This window comes from Haemorhous mexicanus, chromosome 5 (genome assembly GCF_027477595.1).
Source record: "Haemorhous mexicanus isolate bHaeMex1 chromosome 5, bHaeMex1.pri, whole genome shotgun sequence".
Taxonomy (NCBI): Eukaryota; Metazoa; Chordata; class Aves; order Passeriformes; family Fringillidae; genus Haemorhous; species Haemorhous mexicanus.
In genome coordinates, this window is record NC_082345.1 from 37,408,972 (window position 1) to 37,420,704 (window position 11,733).

At 35.6% G+C, this 11,733-nt stretch overlaps 1 protein-coding gene across 1 annotated transcript in view; it reads left to right on the forward strand.

Annotated features, from left to right (window-relative positions):
* The window catches only part of PAWR (pro-apoptotic WT1 regulator), a 72,340-nt gene extending 60,831 nt beyond the window's left edge, over window positions 1-11,509 (forward strand). The window contains exons 5-7 of the mRNA XM_059846863.1: window positions 2,901-3,048; window positions 4,354-4,458; window positions 8,935-11,509. Coding sequence (XP_059702846.1) covers window positions 2,901-3,048; window positions 4,354-4,458; window positions 8,935-9,021 — 340 coding nt within the window. The 3' untranslated portion in view covers window positions 9,022-11,509. The remainder of the gene's footprint in view (window positions 1-2,900; window positions 3,049-4,353; window positions 4,459-8,934) is intronic.
* Window positions 11,510-11,733: the final 224 nt, after the last annotated feature.

Here is an 11,733-nt window from a genome sequence, read left to right on the forward strand (position 1 = left end):
GACTGATTTTGCTATGTTGTTATTGTTTTAAGTGTAGCCAGAAAAACACATTGTAAAATATATTTATATTTGTGTATTTTTATATATAAGCATAATCTGCAGGTATACTTCAATAGACTTTGTTGGGGATGATTCATAGATGTTTCCTCTTAGTGAAGAGACTCCAAGTTCAATGATACTGTTTTTCTAGTCATCATTCCAGTGGAAAGGATCCTGGGGGGCATCAGGCACAGCATCACCAGCCAGGCAAGGGAGGGGATTGTCCTGCTCTGCTCTGCACTGGGGCAGCCTCACCTCGAGTGCTGGGGGCAGGTTTGGGTGTCATGATATAAAACAGACATTAAGCTCTTGGAGAACATCCAGAAGAGAGCAACAAGGATGGTGAAGGGACTGGAGCAGGAGGCCTTTGAGGAATGGCTGAGGTCACTTGGTGTGTTCAGCCTGGAGAAGGGGAGACTGAGGGGGGGCCTCATTGCAGTGACAGCTTCCTTGCGAGGGAGAGAGAGGGTCAGGTACAGATCTCTTGGCACGTGTGATCCATGACAGGACTCAAGGGAGGGGCATAAAGCTGAGTCAGGAGAGGTTTAAGTTGGGTATCAAGAAGTTTTCCAGCCAGGGAGTAGTTGGGCACTGGAACTGGTTTCTCAGGGCAGTGGTCACAGCACCAAGCCTGTCTTGAGTTCAGGAAGTGAACAATGCTCTCAGGCACATGTGACTCTTGGAGCGTCCAGGGCCAACAGCTGGACTTAAATGATCCTGAAGGGTCCCCTCCAACTCAGCATATTCTGATTCTGTGATTCTTTCTCATTTAACACTCATGAAGTGACATTGCATCTGAAGACTTAAGTTCCATTCTTTGTGAAAGATGTTTCTTTTGTGTCATGGGTAGTACTTTTTTTGCCATTGCTGTGTACTAGCCATTGGTTGTAACACCCAAAATAATGAACTTTTTATCTGTTCTATTCCTTGTATTAGCTTTTGGACTGATGCCTTCTTGAATTTTTTTTTTTAAATCCCATTTCTTAGAAGCCTCCGTCATATGTTCTTTGTACTTTCCTACAATGAGAAGGAATGTGTTCAGTAGGGTCTGCTGCCCAGTGGAATAAGTGAGGAAATTCAAGTGTGAGTGTCAGGAAGAAAACCCCTAAAAATTAAAGCATTTTCTTTATAATGAAACTCTTCCTATCCTGGTATTCTTTCTTCTCACCTTTGTGTAGGAGCTTCTGCCAAATATCACTCACTGGAGCTGAGTTTAAATACTCCAGTATGGTGGCAAAAGTATTCATTTTTAAATGGTGAAAAGTCAAGTCCTTTTTTTGTGTGGTCTCTCCTTGAGATATTTACAGCACGAAACTACATGTCTTTTAGGAAACTCAATAATCTAGAATTTATAGAGTTAAGTTTAAATATTTGTCTTGTGTTGCAACATGCATATCCGGTCCTAGAAATGTTTTATAAAAAATCCTTCTGGATGAAGAATAAACAGTGCTAAATATGGTAATAACATTAAGCTACAAAATTCCTTACAATTGTGTCAGTGTGTCTTGGAAACTTCACACATACTGGAGCAAAAGAATATTTATATCCACGAAAAGACATCCCTTTGCCAGATACTCCTGCTTTTGATTTGCACTGTATCCATCTAAATCTGCATGTTGTCAGCAGGGTTTTTCTAGAGTTATGAAATGCAAAATTGTTAAATGAACACATTAATCATATACTCCTCTGTGTTTTAAAGGAAATGTAGGGATGCTCATAGTGCTTTTCATTCTTTTCCTAAGTGGTCTAGAACACCAGTGTATACATACTTCAGCTGTGTGATTTTGCAGAATCACAGGCTGGTTGACGTTGGAAGGGACCTCTGGGGGAAATCTCATCCAGTCCCCTGCTCAAGCAGGGCCACCCAGAGCTGATTATTGAGGAACATCTCCAGGTGGCCTTTGAGTATCTTGGATTTTTGGTTTTGTCGTGGCAGTTTGTCTGTATCTTCTAAGTCTAAGTAATTTTGGTGAATTGGAAAGGGAGAGTCTCTTTGCCTGCTCTCAGGGCACTCTGTTCTGTTGTTCTTATTTATTCATTAGAGTCTTCATTGAAGGTGAGTAACGTTACTGTTTAGGAAGAAAATGGGAGGACACTGTTAGTTTTGTGACTGAAAATGCTTGACTTGTCATACATGTTTTTGAATTAGTACTGGTTTTTTACTTGCCAGTAGTAATGGAGAACCAGCATGCTTTTCAAATAAACTAGCTTATGTGCAGTTGCAGTGCTTATCTGTTGATTCCATGACTGGTTTTTAATAAATCTAGACCAAGTGGTCCCAAGGGACCACTTAAGGAGTGAGCATCAGCCAACGGAGCTCTGACAAACTTCTCTGTACCAAAGTTCTGAAGTAAAATATCTGGAGATGGCATAAAATTGGTTTGTTGGGTCACATCACTTTCTCACTTCAGTTTACTTTCCATTCCCTTACAGGCCAAATCCACAGTTCTGAAACGTTAGTCAATATTCTTCTTACGTTTTGGACCTGTACTTGTTTTTTCATCCCTTATGTTTTCATCTAGTTAAAAAGATTCTTGGTTTAAACTCTGGAGTGGCACTTTAGTTCTTGAAATAAATTTAAAAAAAAGAATTAACTTGGTTTTTAATGTGCATAGTTAATGAAATTGAAAAATAGGATAAGTATGTGTTTATAGTGTATTACCCATGTGATGAAAGCTGCATTATCCAAGTATTTGAATCCCTGATATAGTGAATTTAGTGAGTTCTCAGCCTCACAAGAACTGTGGAATATGTTCTCTGCAGCTTATTAGACTGACCTACTGACTGCTTTGGAAAGCTCTTCTGTGTCTGCTCTCATTTCCATTTGGTTAAAGGTGTCTGCTTTGCTCTGGCCCTCACAGTACAGCTAATGCCCCAGAGGACGATGCTCCAAACAGATACTCCCGACCAGAGAGGACAGCTTATGGCAGATACAGCAGAGATGCAAATTCTTCTGGCAGTTCTCTACCAAGTAACTCTTTGGAGAAGAGGATTGAGGAACTTGAAAGGGTAAGCACCAACTAACCTTTCTATGGAATACATCTGAAATAAAGTACTTTTGAAACTCCGTGGGGAAATTTGCAGGTAAAATACATAGAAATGATGCAAAATGCTTGAAGTACAGATAGTTATGTCTACAAAAACTTATAAAGAGTCAGACTGACTGGGAAGAATGTGAACTTTCAAGTCACAGATGTTTAGTTTTCAGTTGGTACATAAGTGAGAAATAGTTAAGGCAAAGATAATACACTTGGAGAGCCAGCAGTGCTCTGTGTGCTTCTCCTATGTACCTCGTGACACACCAACTCAGAGCAAATACCTTGGGGGAAGAAGGAGCCCACTGGCTGTTCACAAGGTTACAAGCTGGTTTCTGATCTACTTGTTGGTTTGGTTTTTTTAGTATTCCAAAATATTGTAAAATTTAATTGCTATCTAGTTGTTTGTTAGAGTTGTAAACATTCAAAACACATATTTAAAATGGTTTGCATTGTTTCCTACTGATTTAATAAAAACAGTTTTGGGAGAATGTAATAATGTTAAAGCTGAGCTTTTTGCCTAAGCCAGTATTTTGCTAAAGAATTTCATCTGTGTAATCTATTACTGGCTTCTCTGTCTTCCTCTGAAGTGGATTTTTTGTGGGGAACTTCACAAATATTCTTGAATCCTATGGGTGAAAGTTAGTAAGTTACACAATTTGAATAGGCCTTTTATGGAAAGGGGGAAAATGACATGTATTTTGAAGAAATTGCTGGTTTTGATTTAAGACTTGAGGAACCTTCATTTGAGTGAAGTAAACCATAATCCTCCCTTCTAAATCATCTTCTTTCTGAAATACTTTAATTGCCAGTAAAAAAAAAAAAATAGAAGATTTAAGCACCTTCTTTCCTAATCAACATTTTCATTCTTTCTTACATTCAGGCCCACAGATTTAAAAGTGAGTCTTCATTTCTTGTTAATGGCATTATTAAAAAGCCAACCAACAATGATTTGGGAGCTGATCCTTTACATTTACTTCTTCTGTTTTGGGCCCCTGTCCAATTCTGTGTTCAAGCTTAAGTTAAATATAAATTAAAACATTTTCACTTGAATCAGATACCAAACAGATTTGCTGTTGTAAAATATTCTTGGATGATTCTTTAGTTCCTTGAAATGTAAAAGGACTTGAAGATGGTTTGACTTACTGTAGGAAAGGAATTTTAGATAAATGTGTGTGTGTATGTGTTCTTCTTTCTTTGTTTTCAGTGATGTTGACTTAGAACTGTCTCTTGAAACAAAAATTTACATTTTCAACTTCATTCTGTATTCTGGTTATAGGAACTTGCAAAAGAAAGGCAGGAAAATGCAAGATTAATGAAGATGGCACAGGACAAAGAGGAACTAATTGGAAAGCTGAAAGAAGAAATTGATTTATTAAACAGAGTAAGCAAATACTTTCTTACATGGCTTTATAAGTAGGAAATAAGTGTCTACATTCTCTGTTGTATTCTTCAGGTGACATCCATTGGGCAAGGTCAGAAAATAATTAATTGGGGGATTTTTGGTATTTGTGTAGCTTATCAAGAGGTGTATCAGTAAGTTGTATTTTCTTTCTAAGGTGACTTGTATTTGTCATTATTAACTTCCTTAAGTCTGGTCAATTCCTTGTTTTTATAAGTGTTTATAAAGCAAGGTTATAAAACCAAAAGCTCTTTATATTTTGACAAATACACTCTTTATTGTTGATCCCAAGAAAAGGCAGAATAAGACAGAGGGCAGGAGACATGAGGTAACATCACCAGGCACGGTGTGAAAGCAGGGGAAGAGGGATTAGAAGAGTGAGACATGCTTGGAAATGGGACAGGGTGAGAAGTTTTAAAGTTGATTAAAAAAAAGCTGCACCAGTTTTAAGGGCAAACAGGAATTCTTTCATAGGGTGGATTATTGACCTCATCCTGCACTTCCTGGCTGAGGTGTGGAGTCCTGATGTACTAGAGTTACATGCCTCTCTTCTAGCCCAGTGCAGATAGGGCTCTGGTGAATCCATCAGTGAAGGGAGGCATGAAGAGTGTCAGACCTACATTTTGCAGCTCTTCATTAGTAGCAAAGGAGGACAGCATTCAGAAGTTTGCAAACTAACCTAGAAAATTAAAAGAGATGAGATTATTCTGAAACATGTATTTTGGCTTTTATATTTATATATATATTTAAATATATATATTTAAAAAAGAAATATATATATTTATATATATAAAGTTGATCTGTAGGATAAATGAGGTGGTGTTGTTTTTAGAGAGATTTCTGTTTTAACTGAGGCATTGCTCTTCATACAGTTCTTTCATTCTGCAAAGAATCTGTCACATCTAAGATTATTGGCCTTATTACAGTTGAGTCAGGTGTTCATTCCTTCTGCATAATGGATGGCAGAGTTATTTAATACTGTTGGTCACATCTGACTTCCTCACTCAAAGGTTGGAAAGAACAAATTGAAAGAACCTAAATGACTGAAATCTTGGGGTTTAGGACCACAGCTTTCTGAGAGGTTTGATATTCCACAAGCAATGTTATTTTTTTTTGGCTATACTTGAAGTATGATGTCCTAAATGAAATCCATCAAGTGTCTCAACTAGAAACTGTCTTTGAACATCCACAGTAAAGTCTGTGCATTGCCTCTGTTAAGTACAAGAGCAATTTCTGTTTGTTGTATGGAAGAATACATAAACTGAATAAAGTAATTCCAAAACCAACTTTGTTTTATATTGACTAAAATTTTACCTTTCCATAAGATCTACAAAGCCATCTTATTGGTGCTCCCTAGGTAGATACTTTTAAACCCGGAAGAGAAGGGATTTTTTTGGTCCATCAGGTCAGCATTTGTTTGCTCAATAGAGTACAAGTTATTTATGTCTTTTCTTTTAGGCTTTTCTGAACGATGAATTGGCTGCCTTTTGATTTTATGACCAGCATAGTTACCTGTCTTCTTGAACTCATGTCTCCAGTGATGCTTCCATTAACACAAATGCAGTTTTACTTTCCTGTTTATTAACTCTTGAATTTGATTGCTTCTATATTGGCTATCTATATGGATTCAGAAAGAGAAAATGTTTAAAAAATTAAGAAAAGCTGCAGAAATATCACATCATTCTCATGATAGAAGGTTATGGAAATTAATATGTCAGTTGTATTTGCTTCAGGTTTATTATCATAACTGAAAACATGAGAGCCAGCACTTGGACATCCATCTGATGGAGTGTCCCTCTGTAGGCTTAGCACCAGTTTTGGATGATTTCCATGGAAGAACAGCTTCAATCTTCAGCCTTCTGTTCAGATAAAAGAAGTCCTGAGGACTGAACTTTATTTAGTGAGTCTGTGCAGAGGTTGTCTTGAAAGATGTTGCTGGTAGGCAGCCTAAATAGGGGTCTCCAGATTTGACCATCTACACATTCAGGGTTCTCCTTCAGCTTTTCTGTTAATCAAAATATACAGTTATTGATTGTTAGCATGTGCAGGTATGGGAAGAGTATCACATCAGATACACAATAAAATGACCTTTTAAGAAGTTATCTAGGGTATCTTTCTGACTGCTCAGTCCGTATTTGGCAAAATGCTCTTTCTAGAAATTTTAGTTCATAACCACAGATGCATCCCTAATTGGCAAAGACCTTGTTTTGCATTTGAAAAACTTTTTCCAAGAATCATGAGAACTTTTGGTAGAATTTTTCTCATTTTAAGTGAGTGTATTTATTTAATGTGACATGATCATTTTACTGAGCTCAGTCAGTACATCAGAGAGATGCTTAAAGAATATGAGTTGCATTTATACTGAGGAACAGAAAAGGCTTTCTCCTATAAATGGCATCCTCTCATTCCAGTATTTAGACATTAAAAGTATGTCTGCCATGTTCTTTGTAAGAAAGGGGCAATTGCTTCATAAAAACCTTAAATGTCTGAAAGGCATCTCAAAATATTTGAATACTTTGTAGGCAAATTTCAGCTGTCAATTAGTTTACGCTCAGTCATCTCTGACCTTACTAAGATGTCAGTGTAGTTGAAAGTGTGTTTGGAGAGAGTCTGTCAGTGAGGATTTACAGTCCAGTTAATGTCAATTTTGTATTTATCAGTTCTTTTGGTATGTGAAATTCAAGCTTTCCTGCTACTGCATCTTTTTTTTTGCTAATAAGCATAAATTAGTGTTGTAATTTTGAATAACAAACTTGAAATTTCAGAGTGGCAGTATCCCCTCCATCTCTCAACCCATTGTTTCTTAAAGTGCAGCAGTTATTTTTCCTGGCTTATATTCAAGAAAATTTTACATGTAGTAATTTCTGGAATGTTATTTTTGCAGCATAAGCATTTCACAAACTTTTAATATTTTATTTTGAGTCAATTATACTAGAATTTTAAACAGGAGGTTTTTAGGTAAGCTGTAATTGAGATATCTGGTGGCTCGATCAACAAGTTTGAACATTATAATACAAGTTTTATGTTTACCAAACTAAAAAGAAATAATTTTATTGAAAATGTGTTGTCCCTTCCATCTATCTGATTATTAATCTAAATTGCACAAAAGAGATTATAAAGTGTATTTGTTTATACTAAATTGTATTTATAGCATCTATCTGCCAAACCTTACCCTGTTTAGGTATTTAAGTCACTTGTGTCTGTTATGTTGGAGTGGTCAAATGCTTTTCCTGGAATTGATTCATACCGTGATGCAGCTTTACTTCTGTGAGGCAAAGAGAAATTTCTGCTAGGGATTTCTTGATTCCACTCTAGAAACAATAAAGGGATTGCAAAGTATTGAGGTGTGGATTTTAGCTTGGCAAACTGAAGAGGCTTTTAAAAATCATCATACCAATAGAACAGATGATCCCTATTGTGCACTTCTGGAATGATCTCACTGAGAAAGAAATAAGAACCTGGGCTTGGTATGTCAAACACTGCATAACAACTTAAAGGGCCAAGAGAGAGAAAAATCTTCTCTTTACTGCTTAAGGCAAGAGGACAGTTTGGCAGACTTGAATGAAAAAACACATAGGATCTCCAGTGAGAATTCTAGTTTGTTTTCCTTTGCCCACCTTTCATTTTTCTCCTTAAAATCCTGTCCTTGACATCACTCTTCTGTTTCTTCATTCTTTTCTAGTTCACATTCTGTTTCTTGCATGAGATTTTTGTACACGAAAATTACATTTATTGAAGTAATGTTTGTATTAAGCAGTCATTATTAATGATTTTCACTTTAAGGGCTTAAAAAAACTTGTTAGGCATGAAGAAGGGAAATGGGAACTGGACAAAAATGGTAATTAGTGGAAAAGACCCAAACATTTGTGTGTGTCAAACACATTTGCAAACACTGTGAAAGCAATCTATTTGAGCACCCATTACTACTCTGTGCATGCTGTCTGTTCTTCCTGTAGTACTTCAAGCAGAAGGTACAAAGTCCATTTTTATTTTTTTTTTTCCCACAGAAAAAAAAGTGAACTGGCATGTCTTTTTCTGAAAATTTTGATACTTGATACACAAAACAGGATTTTGTGCAGTAATAATCAGTGATGTGTGTACACGGGAGCCATAGCTGCAGACAAGCAATCGGGGAACAGGAACAGGAGCTGATTAATACACTCCCTGTATTAATCCCCCATTCTATTTTGGTTTCTTTATGCATTCATTCCTGATACAGCTTTGATTTGAACACGTTTCTATTTAAGGTGCTTAGGAATATAATATTAATGTTTTGTAATTACAGTAACACTTTGAAACAGGCTGGTTTAACAGTTCTAAGGGTACCTACTGTTACACTAATTCTGCCTGGTCCTAGCTTCCTCATTTCAGAGCTAAGATACTAAATTTCTGCTGCTACTAATTGAGAATTTGTATTTCCATCCTGAGAAGTGTTTATTTTTCTTTTTTCTTGTACAGGATCTAGATGACGTAGAAGACGAAAATGAACAATTGAAGCAAGAAAACAAAACCCTCTTAAAAGTTGTTGGACAGCTGACAAGGTAGAAGATTCAGATGTCAATGAGGAAAGATTTAAAAAACTACTGATTGAACACTAAGGTCAATATAGTAATATTTCCTGTGTTGCAGTATCTTATAATAACTGTCTTTGTATTTATTGTTAGGAAACCAGATGAATGTTTATTTTCATAGTGCTTTCTCCTTTGTTCAATGAAATGGCATAAAATTTGGGGTGTATTTTTAGCTTTCTTTTCACATAAGCATGATTAAAATTTTCAACATGTTTCAAAATTTTAAGTTCAAAAATATTTGGATTTTGTATCTTCAGATTACAGCTGCATAAATTACAGTAATCTAAAATTCATAGCATCAAGATAATTTTCAGTCCATGTGGGTGTATATTTTTGAAATGAATGAAAGCAATACATATGAGCTTTGTTTACACAGATACAAAATACGTATTTTGGGAAATGCTTCCTTTTTTGTTCAAATAGCTGTAAAGTGGATGCCTTATTACTGATGTATAACATTTTTCAGATTGATGACTTGCTCTAGAACTCTTGTATGTTGAGGTTTTTTACTGTGTCTGAAAGATTGACAATAGTAGAGAGTAGCAATTTTTTTTTCTGTGTTTAACAGTATTCTGTCAGAAGGGGAAGGTTTTACTAAAAAACTACAAAGCAAACAAATGCAAAACACCACAAAGCCAAATAAATCACCTCTCATATCAGCATTAATAAGTCTTAGAATCACACAGAAGTTGTGCACTGCAGTTTATTTTATGGCTTTTGCTTTAGCAATGAATTGCAAGTTTGCAATCAGACAGTTAGTTTGCTGTGTTGAGAATTCAAACAAAGCCTGGAGCTTTCATTTTAGCAAAGACACTTTTTGTTGTCATCCTGAAATTTGTAGTGATCATAACCCATACAAGTTTTTGGATTTTTTTTTTTTTTAAGCTGAGTGAAATTTTTTTGTACATGACAAAGTAGAGGGGCATACTAGTGATTTGTGCCTTTTTGAAACATCAGACGGTATACAAACCCCATTTTTATCCTTGATTTTAAACTAACAAGTTCTTTAAAAAGTGCCTGGTTAGATGTTACAATCCAGTTATGACTGTGTGTGGATTCTTCTATAACAGGATAGCTGACAAAATTTTCCTTAGACTTTAATCACAGACCTCAGTTAACATTTAGACTAAAAATTATTTGTACTTTATTTCATTTTAATACAGCATATTTTTCATTCCTGGTCAGATTAAATGTACATACCCTTTGAGGAAAGACACTAAAAATTAAAACATTTCAAAGAGTCCAGGCTTTTTATGGACAGTTTTGGTGTCAGAAAGTTACATACATATAGTTCTTTCTACCTTAAAAGCAACTTTAATATAACAGTATTGTTATATTAATATATATATGTGAAATATAGATGACAATTGCCTTTTCAGATTTGCAAATTGTTTTCATAATGTGCATTTAATGACAGTGTTTCTTAAATTTAAAATTCCAGCTATTGTTGTTACAGTTTGGATTGTTTTGGATATAGGATAGATTATTTTGCATTTGTGCATTCTGATGAGAAAGAGTTTTCAAAGCTTTAATGTGTTTTTCAAGACACTTTCTGTCCAGGATGCCTCAGTGTTTTCCTTCCCAGTGGGTGAGATTCCATGGAACACCATTTAAACCTTTTCTCAGGGGGTTAAATGGTTTAGGGATTTGTATAAGCCCTTTGAATTACAATGTACACCAATGAGTATTGCTTGTAATATTATTGAAACAGTAAGAGGTCCCTTAATTTATAAGTTCCATGAAATTGAGCATTTAAAGACATAATGAAGTCAGTGGAGGTGTATGCCTTTTGAATAAACACAAAACTTTCTCTGGAAGAGCATCTGATTTCCTTCTCTGAGTACTAGGTAGGGAGTACATGTACCCATGTGCTGCATGGGGTGTCAAACATATTGGAGCATTTTTAAGTGCCTAACATTAAGCATACTGCAGTACACACAGATAGCAATATGAAGTAGCAAATGAGATGTTTCATGTACATTTTAAACCAAAGAAAAGCAGCATCAAAGAGCATAAACAAGAGTTACTTGTCTTCATATTACCTCTTCTTGGCGGCGGTAATGCCGGAATTAGAATTTTTTTTTTTAACTTGTACATAAAACTGACAGAAGTATTTGGCAGAATTTCTGGATTTCTAGTGTAACTGTTCTTGTTCAGGGCTAGTTGTGATTTTTCTGCTCTGGAAAACTTGTGGTAGTTGAGTTTTCCTCTGAAAACAGTCTCATAATCATAATGCAGAGTGATTTTTAGAAAATACCCATTTTATGTGTTTAAAAAATTTAAACATCGTTAACCTGTGAGTAACTGAATATCCATTTTACTTTTGAACATTGACTAGTTGTGGTGATACCTGTTATCAGATTATAAAAATGATTTTGAGATTCTTCTACTACAGGTGAAAGATACGTGTTTTATAATAAAGATTGTTTGCCTTTGTTCAAATAAAACAAAATTCTTTTTAATCCAGGCTGAGTACTTGCTGTCTTTAAAGGAGAATTAATACTGTCTCTCTAAAATTCTAACTGGGTTTGTCCTCCGTTGTGTGAAGTTCCCAATCTGAACTGCTAAAATGAGTTTTGCACTGGAGTTTTCAAGTGTGTATGCATATGCAGATACCCAAGAGAGAAATCTGTATATTTGCACTATACTTTTTTGCTTCAGGTAATAGTGAGTATCCTTCCATCAA